The sequence below is a fragment of the Numenius arquata genome, chromosome 16 (genome assembly GCF_964106895.1).
Source record: "Numenius arquata chromosome 16, bNumArq3.hap1.1, whole genome shotgun sequence".
Taxonomy (NCBI): domain Eukaryota; kingdom Metazoa; phylum Chordata; class Aves; order Charadriiformes; family Scolopacidae; genus Numenius; species Numenius arquata.
Window position 1 is genome coordinate 4013133 of NC_133591.1, and position 26151 is coordinate 4039283.

At 43.6% G+C, this 26151-nt stretch overlaps 1 protein-coding gene across 8 annotated transcripts; it reads right to left on the reverse strand.

Moving 5' to 3' along the window:
• Positions 1-2: 2 nt before the first annotated feature.
• MAPKAPK5 (MAPK activated protein kinase 5) lies at positions 3-25715 on the reverse strand. Of its 8 annotated transcripts, none has more exons than XM_074159355.1 (14): positions 25680-25715; positions 21082-21155; positions 19733-19808; positions 18446-18543; positions 16863-16971; positions 14071-14160; positions 13378-13473; positions 12189-12269; positions 8250-8437; positions 5831-5951; positions 5385-5515; positions 4655-4770; positions 4184-4288; positions 3-3439 (listed from the first exon to the last, which is right to left on the reverse strand). In XM_074159355.1, exons 1-14 carry the CDS (start codon positions 25713-25715, stop codon positions 3345-3347), a joined length of 1416 nt encoding a protein of 471 aa, XP_074015456.1. In that variant the 3' UTR covers positions 3-3344. The 8 variants fall into 8 exon arrangements, with proteins under 8 accessions (XP_074015456.1, XP_074015460.1, XP_074015462.1 ...); XM_074159354.1 differs by having other exon boundaries at positions 3345-3439; positions 4649-4770; XM_074159359.1 differs by lacking the exon at positions 14071-14160.
• Positions 25716-26151: the final 436 nt, after the last annotated feature.

Sequence of the window (26151 nt, forward strand, 5' to 3'; positions counted from 1 at the left end):
TAGTAAAATCATTTATATACACCGATGCGTAATATTTACAATATAATACTGATCCAAAATAAACTAACATATTACAGATAACACTGAAAAGGAGAAATGAAAACATTTTAATACACAGAAGTTAAACATGGCATATGAGGACAGACTCAAATTTCCAAAAGAAAAACCTGAAGTAATGACAGCAAAACTTTGACATGTTGCTATTTCCAATCGAAAACTCTTTCACCTAGTCAAGTTCTTCTAACTTTTTAATATATATATATAGCTTAAAATAATCAAGTCACAGGAGAATTCAGATATACATAAAATTTTGAAAAGGTCAAATGATTTCAGATAAAATTCTAAAAAAAAAAAACCAAACACCAACCCAAAACCCTACAGAGCTTTCTCATATCCTTTTAGTGTTTGTACAAAGAATGTCTTCTTTGATCCCACATGACCCTTCCATCTCCAGATATTTACAATATTCACAGTCTGCTATAAAGGATCAGTAGATTTATTACCGAGTAAAACCTTATATAATCAATACAAGGTCTCTCGCATTTATGTCAACTGAAAAATAAAAAACACAGGAAGGAGAAAGTAAAACACTACTTTAAAATATGTAAATAAATCCATTATAGTGTATTTAATGTTGAAATCTAAAACATAACTTTTTAACGAGTAAAATAATCAACTTTCTCCTAGAAATAAAACCATTTGACCTTGAATCATCAAATTGTGTTTTCTTAATCTGTCCCTCCCTGCCTCCGTTTTGGGTCAGGCCATTCTCAGTTATCACAGACAATAAAATCTATAGTAAATCCATAAAAAGCAGTTCCTTACTCACAAAAGCCTTTAGAAATGTGACTTCCCTCCAGATACTTCGCGGTCAGTCGCTGATAGACCCTCCTCGAGAGAGGAGGGTCCCTCTAATGAAGTCAGATCCCATCTTCTCTGCTTATTTCCAAGCCGCCCTGGATGTCGGCGAGCAGCAGTTGCTCTCGCACCCCAAGGGGCTCCCAAATGAACCAAACACACACTGGTAACTGCAGAAACAGGCTGAAGCCATTCCTAGAGAGTGTTACACAGCAGCAAACCTCACTACTCTCATCCTTAACACTAGAGCAACCACCCTGCGTTGCTCACAAGGTTCCTGGATGGTATCAGGCCACGGCATGGCAGTCGTCCCTGCCGACCATGAAAGTAGCTACAAGCCGATCCATTTTTCTGCTAAGAAGTTCTGGCTCCCAAGAAACTGCCCCAGTATCTTCCTCCTTGGAGGGCAGAGCGGCAAAATGCTTTTGTGGGGGGGATTTTTTGCACTCCCATTCAAACAAAGGGATTTCCTTGTTTATTTCTCTATTTGCCACCCTTAAAGGTTCCAAAACAATGAGATTTCCCAGAACAAAACCCCCTTGGATTTCAAGTTAAAAAGGGAATTCTCTATCACGCTTAAAGACTGTGTGGATGTTGACATGACCTAGAATTTCAGGCAAGGACAGAAATGCATATAATAGGCCCTGCAAACTTGCTGATACTACCAAGAAATTATAAATACTCCTGCCTCTTGCTAAATCTCCACAGTTGTCATCGATACATGTCAGTGCACAAATATTCCATGTAGTGTCAGAGGTACAATTCCGGCTTGCACAAAAACCTCCCTGTTCCCATCAGAGAAAGCGATGGCTAAGTAGGGACTGTGGTTCTTACTCTGCAATAAATCAGGCATTGGAAAACCGTCAACAGGATTAAAAGAAGGCTGACACGGTGCTGACAAAGAATGGGAAATGAAGTATCTCCTTCATATAGAAAAACTAAGTCACTGCTTACAAAATTTTATAGAAAGAGTCAGACACTGGTTTGCCATCATCCAAGCTAAAGGTTGCAAGGAAGTCTGGTATAGAAAAAAAGACAAAAAAAGAACAAGGTTGGACTGCCAAAAGAGTGAATTGGGAGATTCATGGCTCAGGTTTGTAAATGTAAACCCAAAATTAACGAGCTATGAAATATAACAATAATGTTCAAGAGTCATTACTAATAGCCCTGAATTGGCACTTCAGTCTGCAGACCAAACTCATTCAACGTCTGCACAGGTTTAGTACCAAAATATCTCTATAAAAAGCCTTCAACCAGTCTCAAAAGAAAGAAAAGCGTCAGAAGGTAGAAAACTAGAAATATGTACAGATTCTTTTCATTTGTTTGTTTACTTAAAACTAAAAAAAAAGCAGCTTTTGGAGCCAATGTTCCAGACTAGTGTAAGAATCTGCCCTGGGCAGCCTGATGGTCCAGGCAGCATAAGGACGTGTGTCAAGGAGCAGCCCTGCATCTGTTGCTCCCCCAGGAGGAGCTCGAAGGCATCGAAGAGATGGGGAGCTTGGACTCCAGAGGGTGACACAAGAGAAGGATCACCAGTGGATTCACACAGCAGCACTATGACCCTTGCCAGGATGATCTCTTTCAAACAAGAGGACAAGTTTGAAACCAAATGTTGGATCTTCTAGAAAGGAAAGAAGGGAGTACATGGGGGAGAACGCACACAACTGCTGATCTGGGGTCAAAGCAAGCGGACCCCACACTTAGTGTTGTCCGTAGAAGATCCCACCATGAAAATAAAAATAACTCGTACATAAGTAACTAGAACATTCTTGTATTCTGCTGTTGAACAATATGATAAAAAGAAGAGTCTTACGCTGAACAGCCAATTCAGCCTTAAAAAAGGTCTGAGGAGGATGAGGAAGAAGAAAGAAACTAAGCCTTAACGAAGGTCCGAGGAAGATGGGGAAGAAATAAAAGAGGGCTACTGATTCAAACTGAAAAATACAGCAAGCACATGGACTCGGGTGCCCTTGGCAAGGCCAAGCATGGCTCTCGGGTCATCTAGTGAAACAGAAGGCTATTGAGTTGCCTCTACATAAAGACTCGGAATTTAGGCGCAAAGGGTAGCTATGAAGTGTGTGTTTCACAGCACTTGCTTCAAGTACTTACTGAGCAGGGTGTTGGGGGAACTGTGGCTGTCTTGTTCGCATACATAGTCATTGCAGCTGGCTGTACGTATAGCAGATGGAAGGCAGCTTCTGCAACTGGTTATTAAGAAAAAGAATGGTCTTTAACAATATAATTTGCCCCATCTGGGGGACTCATGATTAACAGTACATGTGATCATATATACCTCAAGGAACTGAGTTTTAAAAAAATATTACAGTACCAATGATTTTTTTTTTTGTATCTACAACTATACAGCATTTTCAAGCAGTATGGAAATTTAATGAAATAATTATGATTTATTAATTTACATAAAAATACTTTTTACAGTTAAAGAATAAATCTTAAATGGTAAAAAAAATAAGATTAAGAAGCTCCAGCTATTGAGAGTCATGGGAGTTTGTCTGCTCTTCAATAACTTGTTTTACTATTTCTGCCAGTTTTAGTCGATCCACTTTATCTGTGAATCCTCTGCCTGAAAAGAGAAGAATCAGTAGTCAGCTGGGCACAACGAGGAAAGCAATCACGACTGGAGCCATACACTGACCGAACACAAAACAATGTGTAGGAAACATACGACAACATTTACAAGGGAACCAAAATGAGTTATGATCTCTAGTTCCGCTGAAAACAAATCAAGCATTTAAGAACCTAAGTTAAAAACAACCAAAAAACAGAATGAGAGAAGAGGCACAGCCAAGCCCTTGTGAATGTGGCTGATGCCCCTGGTCCCCATATATGGGGGCTGACCCCTCTGCCACCCTGTTTTGTCCAGGAGACACCTAAAGAGCCTCACAGCATCTGGCCTGGTTTAATGCCATTTCCGATACAGAGCGAGCAGAAGAGATGTTCCACTGACATAGATGAGGGCAGCAGCCTCCAGCAGAAAGAGAGTAATAAACAGCTGGAAGGAAACCAGCTCAAAACAGCTACGGCGGTTTCTAAGGTGGTGCTCCATCTGTGCTGTTATGTTCCTCCATGACTCGGTGCCTTTGAAAACTCTATCCTGAGCCTCAAATAGAAATTTTAAGCAGAACTTTTAACCTCATTTCTAGAGCACCCACACTGGAAGATGGGCCTAAACAGTGTCAAAGCCTAAATCAGCCTGACACAAACTCAAGAACTGTGTTTTTATTTCCATGCAAGAAGGTCATTGCTTCCCCTCTTTCACCCGGCGTTAGCACCACTCTCCGTGGAAGAGAAATCTCGAGTTCCTCACCATTCCAGCTGAAGCTCTGAAGAGTGTCTCGCAGCAACTTACACTCTCGATTATACTTCCACGCCTCCTGCATCACTTCATTCAGCTTCTCATCTTCATTCTCTCCTATTTAGGAGAACAAAGGTAAAGAGGAGGTTTGTCATTCTGCCTCCCAGCAACACTCAGAGGTTCAGTAAACAGTACAAGCAGTTATTCCTCTGCATCTCATGCAAACTAGGAAATCCGTTTGAAAGCAGACACTCCTGCTCAAAAGTTATTTTAACAGCTCTGCATGTCACTCTTGATGCTAATATTAGGCATGCACCAAAATTACAGTCCACAGACAACACTTCCCTCTCGAGAGTGACCAGGACAACAGCTTGCTTTATCCTCCCTCACTGCTGACTGACACAGACTGATCTCGAGGCACAGTAAAAGGTCAGTGCCTTGCATGTTTAGGAATGTAACTTTCTTAAAAGTGGCAACCTTTACCAGCCTGTGGTAGAATGCACTGAGCAATCACATCTCTGAGCTTTTCCAGAGCCACGTTGGAATCGTTACTTCCGTTCTCGGGGTCATGGATATAAACACCATCCTTCGGCTTAGTGCTGCAGAAGAACAAGGAGGAGACAATTATAATTTGAATGGAACTCGAGTCCATTACTCGCTGCAGAACTGCATCAGTGTAACGCTCTCCCTCACTCCCTGGAAAGCTGGGACTGGGAGCCAGATTTAGCATTAATTATAACAATGTCCTGCATTACAAGCCCATTAATTCAAGCAAGGGTAATCCCAAAATGCAGATATTTTTCAGATAGGTAACTTGAACAAAAAGAGAGAGAGAGAGAGAGATGACCTGACTTTTTTCAGTAAATAGATGTTAGAATTCCAGTATTTCTTTCTGATTCTTTCTCCCAGTTTGCCCTACCTCACTCAACACCTGACCCATCTTCTCATAACAGACCTGTTCCACTACCTGTATAATATAATAACACTGTCCAGTCTCCTTCCTGCCCTCAACAGCACATCTTGGAAGGCACAACACATTACACAAGTATTACTCGACTCCATCTACCCACTTCAGCATCAAGAGCATGTCAACCAAATCAGGAATTGCAGAGCATGGTTACAATCAGATGAACTTTTAACATGCTCAAAGTCATCCTCCCTGCATCACGGCCGTCTACACTTTGATCTTTCAAAACCAGCTTTAGAGAGTTACCCCAGTAATTTCCTTTTGCGCAGGATTGGGTTGTTGACGGAGTGAAGGGGTTTGAGACTGACTTTGAGGTCCTGGATTCTCATGTTCGCAAGCTGTTCTGCATGAGCCTGTTGTATCCCTGCAACCATTGCCTGGAATGAAAAGAATTGCACTCAATGTTTTAATCAGCTTCACGTGAAGCAAAGAACAACATATTGACAATGTTAGCCATGGACAAAAAAAAAAGATGCACCAAAATCCTATTTATTTCAGAGATGTGTAACAAAAATCAGGTTTGCATTATGCAAGACACAATTGTCATTGATACTATAGTCATTGACTGTGGGACAATATATCCCGACCTCACGGGGGCTGAACAGGACAAAGGATCATCTCTACCATGTGAAAGAAAGAGCTATCCAGCTCTCCTAAGCAACACTCTTGATAAAATGAAATGTTGTTTAGACCTTGTCCATCATCAGCTGGGCAGAGGGCAGGATGTTATCAAGTGCCTCGGTGGAGTTGAGCCAGGGATGGTCCAGCACACCTTCAATGGTCAGCCGTTCCTCAGGTTTGACCTTCAGCAGCCTGGGAGAGGAATCAATCAATTAAGCTTTGCCACAGGGTGCTGCTCTGTCTGGGGTCAGAGCACTTAGCAATCTCTAAGCGTTAGAGGGGCCAAACAAGAAACTCCCCCTAACAACTAAAACACTGTGCTGACCCAAAGGCTGACTTTCTACCAGCTTCACCGACCCTTGTTGCAGTGATATTTTAACGCTACCACAGCTCATTCAGTTACATTCAGCAACTCGGTGTAAAAGAAAGGTGCTGACGGCCATTTTAATAACATTTGTGTCTGCTGAACTCTACATTCACCTCCTCCCAGGTGGGAAATTATTTTCCAGATGGACTGGAAAGGATCCAGACAGACACTCTCTGGAAATGCACATCTAGAGCCCATCCGCGTAACAGTCTATGCTCAAACCAAGGACTCTGGGCATAGTGAAGAAAGGCAAAGTTTCAAAGTTGGAAACCTGTTTGCTGAATTAACTGCTTTCACCATGCAACTCCTTAGCTTTTCTCCCCCTGCAAAAGCCTCAAGTAACAGACACTTTGGCAGGCTACAGCACCTCGAAATAAAAAGGAACTTTATTCTGAGTTATCTGAAAACTCCATGGAATTAAATTTTACTAGAATGAAACCCTGGAAAGAGATTTCACAGAGGAAACTCATCTTCTCATGATAATCACAACTGTTTAATAAAAAAGTAAAATCTCACACAAAGTGCTGACAAGTTATCCCAAGAGCAATTTAGAAATAGAACAACTTGATGAGTTTCTCACACTTTCTTAGACAATACTCTAAATCAGCTTCCTGGCTGCAAAGCAGAATTGTTTAATGTACCAAGAAAGTGGAAATAACTCTTACAAAATGTCAGCAGGACCACGGGCTAGCTCATAAATTTCACTTGCAAGGCCACACTGCCAAATGGGTAAGTTCAATTTTGATCCTAGACCCAAGATCCAAGCATTCATTGTCACTAGGTTCTCGAAGTCCTAACCTATTATCAAGCACTGCAGCTCATAAAGCTTGAGGTCAGAAATCGGCTCGACATCCTTGAAAGGAAGCAGCTGCTTGAATGCAAAATATGACCTCCAGAAGCAAGACTCCATATGAATAGCAGTCTACATAAATAAAATGTAAACTTATCCAGAATTCTATAAAGCCTGAGTGTATTCCTGCACCATAAACACAGATTCAGACTCACTGGCTGGGAAAGACAGGCAGGAAAGGGAGTCCTGACAACATTAATCAGAGAATTAAGTGAAGTGAACTGAATCCAAGTAACAACATTCTGTGAGCCGAGTTTCACGGCCATTTTACAAGACAACAAAATTTTTTGGCTGTGAAGCTTCTGAGTGAGCATAAAGAGTTGACCTTGGTATAAGCGGAAGTTTCACTGCAATATAATCTGCAGTTTATTTGGTGAAAGGTTGTGGGCTCTCCTGCACTGCTATGAACAGGCCCCCGCGCCCTCTCCAAACAATGTTAAGCCCTTGGAGATCTTACAGTATGTCAGAGGAGATGGTGACAATTTAGAATTATTTAACTGATTGATTTTTTTTCTATTTATGTTGCTTTTATTCTTCCAGTTCGTCTGGTGATACGACCAATGGCAGTAAGTCCCTCTCACATTTTAAAAAATAAGTGAGGTCAAGACCTAGTCAGTGCCACATTCTTGCTTTCAAACAGGACCACGAGATCACAGTCTTTGAAACATTTGCAATTGAGAGATGTGCACTGCATGAAAAACAGTTTCCATTAGCATTTAGAATAAAATATCAATGCAAAAGCTTCTCTCATAGTCTGACACCTCATGACAGATCTTAACCTCCCTTTCCCTGCCTCTCTTGACCCCTTTTAGACTGTGTTTTATGTGCAGAGGGTTTTAAGAGACAGATCTCCCAGATCCTATTACACTACCTAAATTCCTCCCAATTTTAATAGGAGTTTAAACATTCTCATAGGAGATGTGTGCCTAGAGAGCACTTGCAGATGTGGCAGCCAGTTGCCTATATTGCTCTGCAGCAAGTTAGCGCACCCCTTCCCCTTGAAGACTAAATGCACTCTAGCAACTTCAGAGACAGGAGACATTAAAAATCAAACACAACAGTTGGGGAGGGAAAAAAAAGACAGAGAAATTAAGATATTTACCAGACTTCATTTGTGCTGAATACAATAGAAAATTTTTCAGCTGTATGTGCTGCATACAATTCCCCCCACTTTTGGAAAAATAAGGCCTTTTGTGATAACGCACTTTCAAGCGACGTTCCAATTTCTTAATACAAGCAAAGAGCAATATAAGATTTTCCTCAACTGACTCACTTTCGCACAATGTCTTTCGCCATTTCTGAGATCTGGCTCCACTCTTCCTCTGGAAATTCAAAACTTCCTGTCATGATCTTTTTCCGCATGTCCTTTGGAATTGTCCGACTATGGTGTTTGGAGTAAAACGGAGGGTATCCACACAGCATCACGTAAATAATGACACCCAGGGACCACAAGTCACAGCTCTGAAAGCAAGGAAATCATCACTTTGGGGCGCAATTTGCAGCAAGCAGCGGTGTAGCCATGTTAAAAGTTCTATGTGATTGCCTAAGAAAACAGAAATGCAGCTCAGCCTCCTCCTAAAGGTCCATCTGGAGACCTTCATGGATAAATATGGCAAATACGTAAGCACAAGATAACTCCATGCTGTCAAGCTAAACTACTTCAAGTAGCCAGAAGTCGCTTGTTTACAGAAAGCGCTCCTGTAACTCTGTGCTCTGCAATGGTAAATTGTATGGGAACAGCCAGTGCGTCAGAGGCGTGAGCGATGTGCATTTATTACCTCTCTCAGCATATTCAAATTCTCATCTCGCAATATCAGAACATAAAACAGAATACAGTCATTTTTTAGAACGTGAGACTAGAAGAAATACTTAATCAGGGGTGCCTGTAATGAAAAACTCATGTCCTGAAAGCCAGGGAGATGAAGAAGGTTCAGAAAGGCAGGAGCAGTATTTCAGGGCTGCTTAGGCTGCGCTCCCTCCTGCTCTGCCCTTTGCACTGGTGTTAGTGCCTGTGTGATACGGAACAAGTTTGTTCAGGAGAGATGGATCCAGCCAAAAACCAGTTCTGTAAAGAAGCTGAAAGCCAGCTCTGTTCCCCATCTGGATCTCTCTGCATTCACGCAACACAGACACGACTCGGAAGAAGAGAAGGGGACCGTAACAGCCTAGACTTCAATTCAAGCTTCTCTTGGACCATACCCATAAGGATACAAGCTCTGTTATCACTTGGTTATGGTATGTGCAGGCTAGGGCTGGTAGGACCTGCTCTGACCCTGGCCATCCATTCCTAATGTTTCTTTTGCACCAACGCTAGCATTTGTAAAGCTAATTATTTATTTTCACTGGCTTGGTTTCCAGTCCTATCAGTCCTCCAGGGGACTCCCAAAGGCTGATGCCAGCACAAGGATGGACACACAGCCAAGTGTAAGCAGAAACCTGGACTCCAGCCAGGTTCAGGTGACTGTAGAAAGACACACAAGGGCAGATTTGGGGGACAAGGGAGGTTCTGCAATCCATTCACACAGACAGAAGTCTGCACAGCCATCAACTGAAGCAACCTCAGCACCACCCTGTCTGGCCCAGGCTGTATATTCCACTGCCTGCTCCAAGACAGCACCGGCGTTCACGAAGCTGCACAGACAAACTCAGCAGAGAGAATCCCCAACCCCAATAACTGTTTTTTGACTGGATAAACACTTGACCCAGGAAGTGCCCCCCCCCCCTCAAAGGTGAGACTGTTTCCTTCCAGAAGGAATACACTTTGATCAGCTCATACCGATCCTTAAATCATACCTTTGGCTTTTGGCTTCTACAAAAGATGTGGATGCTGGTAACAAACTCCAAGGATTTGCCCCACGTATGTATGCTTTTCAGCAAGTTGTTTAAGCAAATCTCAGATGGTTCTAAGTCTAAGTTTCTATTTAGGTACCTAAATTCTCATAATTTTTCCAGTGACCGGAGATAGTTTCTAATCAAATCAATGGGACTTTAGGTACGTAAGTAGGAAACTTGATGATCTTTAAGGTCCCTTCCAACTCTAACCGTTCTATGATTCTATGAAAAAGGTGTCTAAATTCTTCATGGATACGGTTCCCAGATTCTGCTTCTCAGGAGTCAAGCCCCTCCAGCCATGACATACACACTTACAGTTTATCCAATACACACGCAGCTTAATAAAAATACTCAGGGAATCAAAAATGTGTTTTTTCCTCCAATATAAAATCTGTGAGACAGAGCTGCTGTTCACAAAGGTGGATCACAGGCATTTCCACTCAGGCTCTGGAGCGCAGTGGAAGGACAGTGTACCTGCGAGTTTATCACAGTCTATTTTGGGGAATCAGGAGTATGCCAGATGCTGCTTTTGCAATGAGTCACACTTGGCAAGGTAAGGACGAAGCTGCTTCCTCCAGCAGCCTTTCCAGTTAGTACCACCATGACTGAAAGCCGTTCAGAGTGACTGATCAGCTCTTTAAATGAAATGTGAAACAATATCACTGTATCACACTGTAAATCCCAGAAGATCAAGGCAGCTGAACCTCGTTGGTACGTGAGTTAACTCCAGTTGGTATCTGTTTTCAAGGTTCTTCCATTCTTTACAAGAATATGGCCCATATTTTGCTTCAGTTGCCATGGCCAGGGCTCTTTGTTCATTAAAAGAACAAAACAGCTGTCAAACTGTTACTAACATGAACATCACTGAGCATGAGCAACCACTTCCAGGTGTCTCAGGAACCACATCTACCCTCTTCCAACAAAGGAGAGGGAAGTCCCTTGGAGAGGGCTGTTACTGGAGAGTAAATCTGCTTCAATCCACACAAGTGGAGCTCTCGAGCATTGTGAGACTTTCAAAATTTATAAGAAACAACTTTCCCTGTGACTGGGGCTCACACAAGAGAAGGCAGAAGAAACTCTGCATTGAAAAGACTATTGGCACCTCTCTGAGAACTCTTTTTATAAGAAGTGTCTGGCTTCAATCATCAAGCTGTTTCTCCAGGACATCATAACCCTGAAGAAGGCAGACTCGTGATTAGTCCACATGGGTTTCCTAATTCAGTGAAAGTTATCTCTGCCCAACTTTGCTTTAGCTCTCTATATAAGGCTACTAAAAGCTAACACTTTTATATAAAACTATCCCCTCTAGCATGTTAAACAACCATCCTTGAAGCTGGAATCAGTGAATATACTTAGCACTGCAATCAGAAACCAGCTAGTTTAATCAAAATTGACACTCTGAAAGAAAAACACTGCTGAGCTGGCATGGGACAGTGATAATGACATGCAGGAAAACGTTTTGCAATGACCAAAAAGGACTACAACCTTTCAAGGACACTTTCCGTCATAACTTTGCCAAGACTCCAGCAGCAGTTGTTATTGCCAATGGCTACTGCTATGGAAAATAAAATACATTATTGGCCACTTTGCAGGAGATCCCCGATACAGACAAGGCACCACCACAGCTGCCTGAAGAAGACAGCTGAAATAGTGCTTTGCACATCCAGAAACTCCGGCTGACAGCAGAAAAGAGGATTCCTTTGAACCAGCCTCCTGTGGAGGTGAAAGAACTTCCCACATGGTCACGCTCCAGCAGAATCATTCCACTCTCTCCACAATCTTACTATTTAGTGCTCCCGTTAACAATGTCTGTTACATTTTTCTTTTAATTAAAGGACCATGAATTAGGCTTGGACCGAGTGCGCATTTCATTATTCGCCCCATCAGAAAGAATGGGGAGCCAGCAGCACCTTCTAGCGTGTCAACCCTAAACTGAGAAAGACAGCGACCTGCACAGATCGTTATCATCTAGTTTGCCCATTCAACTGAATGAAACCTGATCCGAACCCCATACATTTTAGGGGAGAAACACCACTGTACCTCTGATCACTCTGTCACATCTTTTAGAAAAGCTGAATGAACCGCACTTATGAGAAATATAGCCCCAAAGACACTACTTCCTTATAGCTGAAAATACAGGTGTACACAAAACAACAAGCAACATGGCATATTTGGCTCGTTAGATGTTTTCCTGTCACAGAAATGAGAACAACTTCATTGCTCCTGGCCTTAAGTGTGCAGTTTCAGGGCAACTAAGTTTATTGCCTTAGGTGATAAACTCTGTCTATGGACCACTTCTACAGCAGAGACACCGAGGGGCAGGGGTGGGGAAGATGCTGTGCTTTAAAGATACTGACTTGTGGACTGTTTCATAGCTTACCTTGTTATAAGTGTAAGGTGTTGGAGAGGTGGGGATAATACCAGATTTTTCTTTCTGATGTCGTCTTTGTGCCTCCAATACCTGTTGCCATGAGAGAGGAAAAAAAGAGCAAAATATATCTCATTTACTGGCACCACAAACAGCAATATCTATGCAAAAGATGCCTGATGCTTTTCCATTTAGTGGACTTTGCCAAACTCAAACTAGCCTTCCTAACTTTGTACATGGGGGAAAATTTCAGCTAAACCATTTTGCTGCTTTGGATGAAAACTCCCATTTTGCCTGAATTAAATCAATAGCTCACGATGTCCTTTTTGCCTCTCCCATGAGCAAATCAAATCAAATTTATCCCTCGCTGGGCAAATCCGTGTTTCTGGGTTTTTACAAAAATCTCATTTTAAATGTGCTCAGGAAAAGCTTTTTATGGGATTGGTAGCTCACTTGCTTTAAAAACCCCTGTCTGTAGTGCACATGGCCCTTCAGCAGCAGGCTCCAGTTAAGGAGGCATTTTCAGGGGACTCGGCTGTGGCTGTACGGTCTGATCTCTGCAATTGCTCTTCCTTGTCATTAAGGGCTGCCGACACGCCCAGTACTGCAATTAAATATCTACCTGCAGTTTTAATTTCCTTCAGGACTCCAACACAAAGCACAAAAGATAGTGGGGAAAGCGGCACTACAAAAACCAGCCTGTCTGTAAATATAAATTATGTCTTAATTCATACCGAGAAGGGGGCCAAGCCAAGGTGAACAGGTCACCCTCTGGCACCACTCTCCTTCCAAGCAATTCCCTTTACAGAACCTTATTGTTTCAGCACAGCCCTTCTTAATGCAATCTTGAATGAGCCTGAGCTGGAAGAAGGATTGCAAAGCAGTGACTTTTCCAAACCACCCACTTTAATACAGGTCAAGGCCAACTATCAAAATTCTGGAGCCGTCTCACTGCTTGGAGTCAGGCCTGGGAGAGTCAGGAGGCATCAGCAATGTTAGTGCTATGAACACAGTCTGGGAAATTTCCTCATGATCTCCTCACTGTGGAACTCCACCTTGAAGGGTGGCTACTATATTCAAGACTCCTGCACCCAGAGGCCCTTAATAGGACAGCAAAGGCTTCTGAAATGATGTGGTTATGGAGGCACTGGCAATAAAGATCATTATTCCCCTTTAGCCTAGAACTATAAAAATTTATTACCTGAGGTGCTACGTAATATGGAGTGAACTGTGGTGTCATCAAGTCACCTTGGTCTACTTTGGCAAATCCAAAATCACACAATTTAACAGGCGCGTCCTAAAACAAGGAGAAGAGGCATCATTACAAAATCTCATTGTATCGGGTTTTCTAATACATCCTCCTTGCCTTGTACTCATCTTGCCTTCGCCACATGTATTCCTCTTTTGTATTTATAGCCTTACCATTTCACAAAGCAGCTAAAAGGTCAGAAAGTGATCTTTGAAACAATAGTTTTTGTTTTCCTGGGTGCTCTGGGTCAACAGCATTCCCCCTCTAAGCTTTGGAAAGCACTAAGTGCATTGTAGGGAGGTCGCTGCATATACAGGGTGGTTATGAGCAGAAGAAGAAAGAAACACGCAAGTGCTACGGATATGTCGGTCAAAGAACCTGTACTGCTCGTTAAAACATCCTGATGATACATGGGGAAGGATTCTATGTTGAGGTGGAGAACCTGACCCATATTTAACAGCAGCAACATGCACAGCCTGTACTCCAAGCAGATCAGAGTATGGAAAAGCACAAAGCCAAAAAAGGTCATTAATTTTTGTCACCAAAACATTGCATTGGTGTAATTTTACAACTATTCTGAAAATCATCATTGGGCCATTTTAAAGAATTCAGCAGTAAGCAAAGAATACCAAGTCTTCATCTTACCAGAGAGTTATCCTTGAAGAGGAGATTCTCAGGCTTGAGGTCTCTATGTGCAATGTTTAGTGAGTGGCAATGCTGCAAAGCCAAAGCTATCTGAAAAAGGGCACAATAAATCAACTACAATTACAGAACTCCTCCTTTAGCTGGGACAGTTATATTAGCTTTAAAAGGGACATTGCCAAAACAGCTTAGACCCCAAACATTTCCAATCCACGTGGGTAGAATTCTGAGTTACGACAAGCCATGCCACACTCAGCAGCAGTGCAGTAAAGCGCCCATCAGGACATAAAACCCACCAAACTATTCAGTTTTCTTTTCAGTCAAGGCAAAGAGAAAATAAAAGCTAAGTCGTACTGGGCTTCCCAGCCATTTTAGTTTGACTAACTCAGGGCATTATTAACGCCTCCAGAAGTGAAACAGATCATGACAGCGTTCCTTTCACACTCCGTGCTAGGCCTACGGGGTAACTCAACCTGCTTGCACATGCTTCAGCAATTACGTTCTGTTTAGCAGTCAAGAGCGAGTTCTTGCTTCAATATTTCAGTGAGTATTTTATTGCATTTGTTACTGACTTGAGAGTCAACATTCAGGCAGTTTTATTCTTTAATTCCTGGTGGTACCCATCTGCAATTTACTCATTTCTTATGATACTACACAGAAATGTGTTACTTGATTCCTTCAAAGACAGCTTCTTACACTGCTGTGGTTTAGAAACCCATAACCCAGTCAGGAAAGCTCAGACTGTACATTTGAAAGTGCAATTCATTTAAAGAAAACCAAAACATGGCTATTTAACAGTGTTACTAGAACAAAAGTAAGGCAAAGCCACACGACCCTTATTTGAAAGTATTCCCATTGGCTTCTGTGGGATCCTACCCAAACCCTGCCCTGGGTGAAGCACCGAGTCCTTACAAGATGCAAATTAGCGTGACAAGAGAATTTCAGCATTAACTTAGCTCAGAAACAAATACAAAGACATTCTCAGATAAAATGAGGTAGCTTTGTGACAAGGTTTTAACTACTACTGGGTAGAAGGAACCAAGACCCTTAGTTCAAGGCAGTGATGAAGTTCAAGGCCAGATGGAAGATTAAGACTTTAGCATTGCTTTCAAAGTTCATCTGTATAAACATCAGAGAGTTACTTGGGACATGAATAACCTAAGTGTACACAAAGTCAGGATTCAATTCAAAGCCTTGTCTTTGGTATAGTTTCAAAAGACTTCCCTAACACGTTAGTCCTGGAGACTGCCTTGCATTGACAAAAAACAAATGGCCCAAAGGACAGGAAAACAAACCATCAAGAATAATTCTGTACTTCCACCTAATTTCTTTGCTGGATGAAGCCAAAAAGGTAACAACAGAATCCCCATTTCATTAGAAACAAGTCAAAACGCAATACAGATAATTAAGATTAAATGATTTGGCCCTCTTTTTTGCCTCAGTACCAAACACTATGTCCCCAGCTTCAGGGGAAGCAAGCGATCGGGATATGGATATATTCATAAAGTCATGTCAATCTACAACAAATGCTGTAATATATTGTCTCGTGTCTTCTTTCCTTTATTGACTGCAGCGATCACTGGTGTGGGAGCAGGACATTTACTGATTAGTATCTCCAGCACAGCCTCTCACCTACAGCTTGTGTATCTTTTGTTTGGAATGCCAATATAACCTCTGCAAGAAGCAAACGAAGGCAACTCCAGCCCTTAGCTTCATGCCATAGTGCCAATTCCCATGCAGAAAAGCTTGGCCACTTTGACAGCAAGGTTCTTCTGGGCTGTGATTCCTTAACGGGAGCTTGCTGGTCCTGTGCTGTGGCTCCCTAGAAAGGCTATCCCAAAACACAGCCATATCCTCTTTCCTGCAACCTCCCCATTAATCCAAGCTTTCTGACTGGGCACCACGAGTCGTCTAACAGCTTGAAAGTGAAAGGGAACGAGTTCACCCCAGAACTGAGAGGAACTGACACTGGGGATCCCCACACTGAATTCCTGTGGAGGCCCTTCTGCTTCGTCATCCTGCCTACTCCAGCAGGATGATCTGCCCACACCAGATACACCGCTAAGCAACAAAGAGCCTGATGGACACCAAAACCTCTAGAAATAAATACCGTAAAGGCCATAAAACACAACATTCAAGACTTAAGTTGGCTAGAGAAACGGAGAGGGAAAAATGACATCAGAACAAACAGCACAGAAAACATGCACTACAGTGGTACATTCCTCTCATTATCTTCCACGATAGGCAGGACTTTCATAAAACCAAATACAGAAGCCAGCTTGAAAACCACTGGCCCAGGACACATGTAGGTTATTGTCTGCTACCCGGCCCGAGAGGTGAGAGAAACGCCAAGTCTGTGTCGTGGCCAAGAGCGACTCCCATACTGGAGCTCAGGAGCCACGCGTGGTCTCGTGAGAGCCTGTGGGCTGTTGGAGGTAACGCTTTTAAAACAACAGTGAGGGATGCAGCAGGAAGATCGTGCAAAAAAGAAAAAAAAAAAAAAAAAAAGAAAAAGAAAAAGCAATGTGTTCTGTAGACCAGGTTAGGAAAACCATCACTGAGGGCAGCAGAGACACCAGGGTCCCAACCCAGAACTAGCCCACACCTTCCAACTCTTTGCTTCTATTAGAAAACTTGGGCATTGTCAGGTTATAACAAAGCAGGCAATGATCATTGGATCAGAACTGAGGATTATTTTAGCTTCCTTTTTTCCCACCCCTTCCCCCCCCAAGGAATTGTTAAATACTTTAGCCATTGTCATTCATGGATTTGCTTATAGATGGGTGTTGACTTGCCTGCTTTGTTACTTGGCTTGCTTGCTTCTCAGTAAAGTGCCGGTGCTGGCTGATTCTGTGAAATAGCTCTCCCCCTTCCATCATCTCCATTACAATTAGGAGCCGAGCCCTGTTCAAAAGCATTTCATTTTGTTATATTAAAAATAAGAAAAAAAAATTAACAGAATTGCTAAGCTAATAATGCATACTTCATATCTACTGACACAGGCCAGAAGAGAGACACATACTTGCATCTTCTACAGTTGTTCTAGCTATTTTGGTTCCTTAATTTTGCCTTTAAGCACGTAAACTGCAGGATTTTCTGGCTCCCAGCACAATCTGACTCACTGATTGTCAGCCACGAATCTACTGTTTGCTCTTCACGTTGGGCTCCCACATCCAGCTGGAACAAACACCGTGGACATGTCTACATGGATGCATTCAGACAGACGCACGCAAGCTCCACCCATGCTTTCCATCAGCAAGCCCGTTTGGACCTGGAAGCCATTTAGGCACATCAGTGTATAACTCTGCCCTCAAAGAATAATAGAGCAGGTAGAGGCTTGCATTAAACTGGTGGAACAGCTTCCAGGCTGGAGCTGGCTTAGAGCACAGTGCTCACCGGTCTGCACCCATCCCTGCAGACGTGCCTTTCCACCCAGGCACTAAAAATGTTCATGGAAACTTCGAAGCAGAAGGTTGAGGAATTATCTTTAATGCTTTTGATTCTGGATGCTCTACTGTACCTCGTTATTTTAGTTTATTGACATAATTATGAAGGACAACTAATAGGAAGTGTGGAGATCGGGACCCCTAGATCCTCAAGAAACTAACTTATAGTTCTTCTTGGCACACAGCAAAATCAGATACACCAGAGACTCAGCCAGGTCTCAGCTCTTTAAATCTCCCAGCTCTGATTTTTTTTCCTCAACTAATATCCAATTAGAAGATTTTATCCCAAGCAACATTAAATTATAAAAAAATATTAACTCTGCTTCATGTTTTGCTGGGTTCATTTTAAGCAAGACAATGTATTGAGAGTTTACAGGGCAGAACCTAGTATTTTTAGAAACAATTCTCTCTTCTTTTTTTTTTTTTTTTTAAATGAAGACCGGTACTCTGAGTTTCCCGGTGGCTCACAGGCATCACCATCAAGTAAAACAATCTCACTACTAGGTAGCAACAAAAGTCACAGCTCCAATCCTGCTTTAACAGTGCTTCGAAAGCAGAAGGAGGCTCCAAGGTTACAATTCAATTTGAGCTAATAAAGCAATATCAAAGCAGGACACCAGCTAGAAGGTAATATACTCTCTCAGACAATGCAGGTATCACAGACCGAACCAATGAAAAAACCTAAGAAATGAAGATGTATTCAAGACCGGTAGTGAAGGATGCAAATTCATTTAAATATGTAAAGGTCTTGGCATTGATGGGGAAAAAAGCAAGTGTTGCTTAGTCTGAAGTATAAATATCGTATCTGGAACACCCTATAAATATTCATTTTGGTCACACTGTGATTAAAAAAAAAAAAAGCAAACTCCACTATACCTTGGCCTAAACATGGAAAGCAAGCTGGGGGAATGAATCACCCTATGTAATCTTACCTTGGGCTGGATTCATGTGGGAACTGCACACTGTTAGCATAAACTTCAATAATTTGAACAATATTTGGATGTGTTGCACACATCATGTGCAGACGTACCTTGAAGAGAAGGGAAGAAACGTTACTGTACACAGTGACAGGCACCTGACCCGTTCTGCTCCTCCCTCTGCCCCCAAGACTATGGCACACACGAGCCCCCGCGCTGCCAGCTGTGCTCAGCACTCGTCACATGCCATTTTAATTACTCAATAAATAAGAAATGCCTACAACCGTTCATATGAGTGACCAACAGCCGTTACACTGCTTGGACCAAGTAGGACAAAAAGATCATACTTTGCCAACCTACTCGTTACAGACCATGGAATCAAACCCCGCACAGTTCCAGAAAAAGCCCAACCTTTGATTTCTTTGGGGGTTTTTTAATAAAATTAAAGCTAGAACTAGCTTTGAAGTAGCAATAGAGATACGATTGAAACCAAAAATTCATTAATAGAACTTGAAATGCCATAATTTGGCTCATTTTACGGCCTCAAGGTCTCGCACTCACAACACACGAAACCATCTCCTGTTCTGACTTTCTGAAACAGGAACCTAAGGAATTTTCCCCAGTTCAAGGCTACCTGGACTGCTAGATCAAGTCAAGGCTTGATGCTCTTCATATGTTTTTTTTTCCCTGGGAATTTTAAGTGAGAATTTGCTCAGTAACAAGAAATGGAAGTTGCCTAAACCTTGAGGACAATTAACGCTTCTTTCACTCTCGTGACACCTTGAATGACTGCCCATCGTTGTCAATAGTTTGGTACCTTGGCACTTGCCACCCCCAGTAATTCACAAAGGGTATCAGTGAGCTTATTGAGTTTCTCCCGCACAGATAAACCTGTACCGTTTAGAGTGTAAATTGAGAATTCTTGGCAATTCTTAAGAGTAGCGACATCCAAATGTGAGACGTATGGACACAAAATCAGTTCTAAACTAGTCACGTTACGTTACATGGGACGTAGGGAGAACATTGGTTTCAAAGTGCAGCTATATAAATCACACTTTTAAATATACAGCTGACACCTACAGCAAACTTGGAGTTAGAAAGACCCTCTGCTTCACCCACCACCTTGTCCTCTAGGAGCCGAGCACAGCAAGGCTAGAGGATCAAACCCAAGGAATCTTGCACGGCAAGACCTGCAGAACACTCTTTTTATTTTATTTTTTTTTAAAACCATTGCAACAATTCACCAAAAGGGCAAGACTTTGCGGTGTGTCAGAAGGCAGACAGTATAAACAGGAACTATACCTCATTTCTAGCTTTTGGACGATCAAGAAGAATTTTCAGTGCAAAGCGTTCTTGAGAGGATTTTTTCACGCAGACTCTAGTATTACAGCAATAAAATTATTCAGTCAGCAAGAATGTTAAAGAGACACTTCAAGCAATTGATCTGTAGTTATGAGGTTGCTCTCCACGTGGGAATGAACAGGAGTGCCCGCAATCTGGAATATACAGGGCACCTGTCATCACGTCCCAGCTTGAAAAGCCTCGGTTTTCAGCCTTCCACAACAATCTAATACGTTACGCAGAACCATCTAACATTAAGTTATATTTTCAGCAGCGCAGAGAAAGTACTTCAGAGCAATGGGTTACTGCAGACAAGCAGAACGCACTCTGAACGTTCAGCCTGAAGAGATACTTCCCATGAGAAAAACCCAAACCACACAGTGGCAACCTGAATATCTCCAACGGAGGGTGGAGTCTGCAATAAATCAAGTGTTTCTGAATGGAAAGCCTTGTTTTAGCAAGGCCACCAACTGCGCCGCACACGTTTTTTCTCTCTTTCCCCCATTTAACATTAACAATTGAACTGCGTCAGAGGGAAGGGACCCACATATTAACAGGCAGCTCAAAGAATAAAAAACAAAGGGATATTTAAATAAAGATCAGAGGCAACGCAGCAACAGAAAATGAATGAGGAGAAACAACTGCCTGGACAGGAAGATAAATGGTGGCAAAAGACAATCGCCTCGAAACAGAGAGGCACACACATTTGTTTTCCAGCCCTTTTGCAAATTCCTGCTCCCAAAAGGGAGAGTTCTAGTTGAAAAGGGAACGTATGTTTCGCTTTACAGAAAGCATCCAGTCCCTGCAGGGGGTTAGAAATTCACGATGGGCAAGTGTGGTATGAGATGCAGAGCTCGTGGCACTATCTGCTTTGGCCTCACATGATGATGTGAAAAAATAGCTGGTAAAAATAGCTAAGGGCCGTTGCAGTGCTGATGCCCCAAGCGATGACACCGTAGATGGGAGCAGCGACCTTTGCACCGCGCTGACACTGGTAGCAAAAGGACAAAGGTGTCCCAGTAGAATTTTCTGCTGCCACCGTTTCACAACCGAGCCCTGTTCCTGCTTTGCTTCGGGAATGCGGCAGTGAGAGGGGACAAGGCAGAGAGGCGAGGAGGGTTTTTACTTCAAACGTATCCCATAAAGGACAACACCTTGCTCGCACATCAGCTACCACCAGTACAGAGACATTTAGTTTGTTTATAAAGAGTCTTCCATGTATCACATCACAATTAAAATGCATACTCACTTCTCCACAGCTAACGAAACAGGCTGAGATTACATGCAAATCCGCAGGTGTATTGTCTTACCTAACAGGACCACTGATCCCAGCTCCCAGCTTCTGAGTCCAGTTAATGTTGTACTCCTCTAAAATGGAGGTTTCCTAGTCCAGAAGGAGCAGGGGGAGGGAAAAGAGAGTAAAAAAAAAAATTAATTAATTACTACATCCCTTCCAATAAAAAAAACCAGCTCAGCAGACCTGATTTGCAAGATACCTGAGCAGAGAAAGAGCCTGGTTTGCAGTTTCGCTTCACCTTGGAAAATTAAACAAAAATAAAAATGCTCACATAATAATATATCTCAGTGGAAAATAATTTCTGTGCAGTTGAGACTGCTCACCCTGGCATTTTGAAATAGGATTATTGAGAACAGTAAATGGGATCTTGCACCTTTAATACAGAAAGCGTATCAAGGGCATCTTTTCCCTCCTGACTCTTAAATCCAGCTTCCTACCTATAAGTGATCAATCACAATTGAACACAAAGGCCCAATTTCAGCAATATTATCTATGTTTCGGTCAGACAGTACAACGGGAAACGATTTTGCTGCTTTCTTAGGGTTTTCAAACCTTTGGAGCCATTAGACTGTGAATTAAACCCTGCCTGACTAGTTTTAGCTTGTCTGATAATGAACCGGGCTCGTGTTTATAATCCTTTTGTCTAAATCCATACCAACGGGCTTCGGTTGTGTTATGACACAGCTCGGGTGCTATCGTGCTTAAACACGTCACGAGGCGGGATGCGAAGGGAGCCTCGGCACGCAGCATCTCCATTAACGCCGCTGCCAGGTGCTGTCACCCAGAGGGTGACCGAAGGACAGAGCGGGGCCGCTGGGGGGAAATGTTGTGTGCAAACACAAGGCAAAAAGTGACACGCGCCATAAAATTCTGCCTTTGTTCTTTTATGAACGTTGCTACCCGCGTTCAGGGTCGTCTTTTGAAAAGCCACGCTTTCTAATAAACTGCAAGGTGGTAACGAAAGCCAGCTTAAGCAAGGAGGTAAAATACTTCCCAAATACACCGAAAACAACTGGAAGAATCCACCGCTTGCAAAGTTAACTTTATTGGGATCAGATTTTCCCCTTCTGTTAACTTCGATTCAAAACACACAGCATTTCAGGAACCACTCGCGCTACAAGCTACGAGCAAACTGAGAACGCTCGTGCTCTCAAGCAAGGTATTGAAAAGGGCTGCCCCAAACCTGGATTGTCGGCCTCTGCCACAATAGTCGTGGATTAACGCTACTGCCAGGCTGGAGCCAGACCTCCAGCCACACGGACTGAAAACAAAGCAAGAGAGGAAAGCTGATATTTAAGGGATTAGGGAGTGCGGAAGACAGATATGAAAGGAAAAAATCGCCTTGTAACGCAGTCTGGAGTGGGTATTACATAAATCATACATGATTAGCGTGAAAGGGGTAAAGGAAAAGGTTGAAGTTAAGTGGAGGTTTTATGAAGGGTTTCAAAAGAAAGGGGAAGAAAAGCGCAGTGGATCACACACGGGTTGTTGGTTTCAAGTAGAAGGACAAAGAAACTTTGTCGTCATTTCAACTAACATTAATTTCACTTGTGAGAAGTGTATTAGGGAAAACCTAACTTAATTCTCCTGATATTGAGATACAGAGAACTGAAGGCATCACAGGTGGAATGAAACCACAATTTTAGAAGAGGATTAGCGAGCAGAGAAAGAGTTTTTCTGAACTGGGGAGTGCCTCCTCAGCACATGCTTTCAGGATGACGCTTAGTGTCTGAGTTTTGAAGAAAGTCAAACCACTGAACTGGAGAAGCAAATGCCAAAGTGCTCTGGAGCAACATCGTGATTAAGCGATAACAATTCTTTGTTATTTTATTTTATTTTTTTTAATAGAACTTTGAAGTCTGCTGCTCCTGTTCCAAAACCAAAGGGCCTGCCTGGCCCAACGCTTACCCAACCCTTTCAACCGCACAGGTTGCTCTAAAAAGAGATTCTGTCTCCGCGTACAAGCCCTGTCTTGACTAAACAGTTTCTGCTGCCTCCTGCCACTTCTGGGGTGGCACAGAGACTCCCTGCTTCGTTCCAGCTGCGTAAGTGAACTGAGAAGCTGATTAGGAATCGGAAAGCCTGGGATCTATGGATCAAATGAAGTGAGAATAAGATCTGATAGTTCTCAAGTCCTGACCGACAAGTTCAACAACTACAAATAAGTCCATTGTTAAATAAAAAATAATTTTCTCTTTCACGTTCTGCATACGTGCCAGTGTTTCAAATAAGAAAGCCAACATTTTTGTTTTCTGCATTTTTATTTGGATTCCAATCTTCATTCCAAAGCAGCTTTCCAAGTTAGAAGAAAAAAAAATGAATAATCTAGTGATGAAGAAACACTGTTCACCACTTCCTGATGATATGAAATGCAGTATTTGAGAACTTCGATGTCCATCAATGTACAAAATTGCTTACATCTCCTAGTTCAGAAACAGGAGCTCCAACCCCACCACCAAGACTGGGTAACTGCAAATCATCGGGAGTTTAGAACGTTCAAACAGCGTGAAATATTTAAAATGTACAGATATATAATGGCACTCTGAAAATATCAAAGTCTGTTTAAACTGGTAAGCCTAAACGCCTTGCCTCTTCATTTAGATTAACGTGCTGCGGATGCAGGCAGCAGAGGGCACGGTACCCTGTACTTAGCTCCACATCTGGAGAATAAAACGCCTTACAGTAGCTCTGCTGCACAGCGCTGAACTTGTAGACCGGCTGACGGGTCAGCTGGAACTAATCTGCTGCGGCTGGGAACAGAGGAGGCAGAAGAGTGCCAGAGAGAGCGCTTTCAAAAAAACAATCTGCAGCAGTGCAATTTCTTACAGTAAAGCTTTTTGGCTCCTACTGTTAAAGAAGCTTTAAACTTCTGATCGCTCCTTACATTAGTTTACTCCCTTTGCCCACTGGAAATTAATCTGAAATGTATTCAATGACAAAAGTTTCACACAAACTTTAGGAGTTCTCTTCAATAACACAGTTCCCTTCCAGCAAGCTCAAGGGTACCTAAAATAACAGTTAGAGCACCCTCCCAACGCAGCTTCTTCTCATTTTCCACTGAATACCGATGGGAAAAGGTTTGAAAGAAGGTACTTTAAGAATAACGCGTACTCACTGCAGTCAATTAAAAGTCTACAGCCTGCTGCTTGGACAAACTCCACACATTCAACAAGTGAAATGCCAACAACCTCCACTGCTCCAACGCGCAGCCTTTCAACCCCGGCTAGTTTGCCTCCGACAGCGATCGCTATCTTGAATCACAGACCTTAAACCTGCAGACGCAGGTGAAAACCAATCAAACTTGAACAATAACCAAGTATTATGAGAAGAAGAGAAATCAGCATAAGATACAAGAGCGCTAAATTATAATCTCAATTCAGATAATGCCTATAACCTAAAAGATTTGCCCGGAATCTGTTCTCGGTCAGAATCGCTCCAAACCGAGATGGGCAGGAGGCAGATACGGGACTGTCCCTACACTTACACAACCGCTCTGGCTTTTTTGTTTTGCTTCTAACCTCCAAGAGCTCTGATGCAGACCTTTACCTTCACAAAAATACTTGAAAAACATTCTTTTTGAGAGCCTTCTGGACAGCTACTTCACCTGCAACGCGCCAAGACTGATAACGAAGCAGGAAGAGACAGTATACAATTTCGATACTTGACTTTGCAGTTTAATTACAAACCTGGTGTCTGAACACAGTGCTCAGACTTCCTTCTACCTTGGGCTTTTTTAGTTCAAGAGGCAAGGTCCACATATTTTAAATCAATCCAGATTTCAACAACACAAGACTGTATTCCTACTTCTCTTGCATTATTTCTGCCCCTGATGAGCTTTGTAAAGACGAATCCCACCACGGCAGACAGCAGGGCCAAGGAAAGGTGGCAAATGCCAGTACACGGGGTCTTTTTTCCTACATCCTTAAGGAATTCATTCATCTTATTAAAATAAGCATTGATGAAGGCATCCAGAGCCTGTCACAGCGAATGCTTTGCACAAGGTAAAGAGCCTGCAGAGAGTCTTTAAAACATTGTTTTATTGTCACTTTATCTCAAAAGGGTTTTCCCCATCTTCTTTGGGGAATCCTCTCTGCCAGGTCACCGCAGGATTCACCGGGAAGTGCTAAACTCACACAGTGATTCGCGCTGTAAAAAAAGAAATCCTGAATCTGTTCAGCTCCTCTACCACCACTCAAAACACAAACATCCCACACGCCAGATTTGTTTTCATGACAGCATCCGAACAGGAACTCAGGGATGGACTGAGGTGACAGCGCTGCCTCCACGGCTGGGAGCTGTTGTAAGGCAGAGACCCCAGCTCTCAGCTGCCCCGAGCAGCCCCGGTTCTGCTCCCCACGGTCTCAGTGTCTCAACACCGATCCCCCGAGTTCGGATCCCGTGGAAGCCATCTGCCTGCAGCTCCTATCTCCCTGCCCGGTGCCTGGCGCTCCACACTAGAGCCCGAGGGCAGCCGGGTCCCGCTGGAGGGGTAGAGAGGAACAGAGTCGCAGCCTGAGAAGGGGGGGGGACCGGGGCCCGCCGGGCCCCAAGGCTCTGCCCAGGCTGCCCACCTCCCCTCACCGGGCAGGGGACCGGCTGCCTCCTGCCTACCTTGATCATTTTGTCCATCTCGGGATCCTCCGACATCCTCCCGCGGGGCTACAGGCAGCTGAGGGGGGAGCAAGAGCCGCTGGCCCGTCCCCAGCGAGGGACAGCGGGGGCCGAGGGCCAGCGAGGCAGAAGGGAGGGAGCCGCCGGGGGCGGCGGCGGGGCCGGCCCGGGGGCGCTGGGCCGCGCTAGGCGACGGGCAACCCCGGAGGAGCCTTTGTGCCACCGCCGCACCGCCTCATCCCCGGCCGGTCGGGCCGGGGGGGGGGAGGGGGGGGCCGAGACCCCGCAGGGAGGCGGGGGAGCGCCGCGGGGAGGGCGCGGGCGGGCTGGGAGCCGCCGCTCAGCCCGGGAGACGCCGCCGCCGAGGCGCCGCCGCCGCCCGGGAGCCAGGCATTGCCGGCACCCTGAGACGGGCACACCCGCCGGGCGGCACGGCCCGCCACGGCCCTACCGCCTCTGCCGTGTCCCATGC

What these genes read in the sequence shown, in the direction of transcription:
- MAPKAPK5 (XM_074159354.1), bottom strand. Translation starts at nt 25,715, where the DNA reads ATGTCGGAGGATCCCGAGATGGACAAAATGATCAAG. An exon ending in CCACATGAATCCAGCCCAAG is followed by an intron (nt 16,972 to 18,445) that starts GTAAGATTACAT and finishes GCTTTTGAACAG; the next exon opens with GGCTCGGCTCCTAATTGTAA. An exon ending in CATATTACGTAGCACCTCAG is followed by an intron (nt 12,270 to 13,377) that starts GTAATAAATTTT and finishes TCATGGCAACAG; the next exon opens with GTATTGGAGGCACAAAGACG.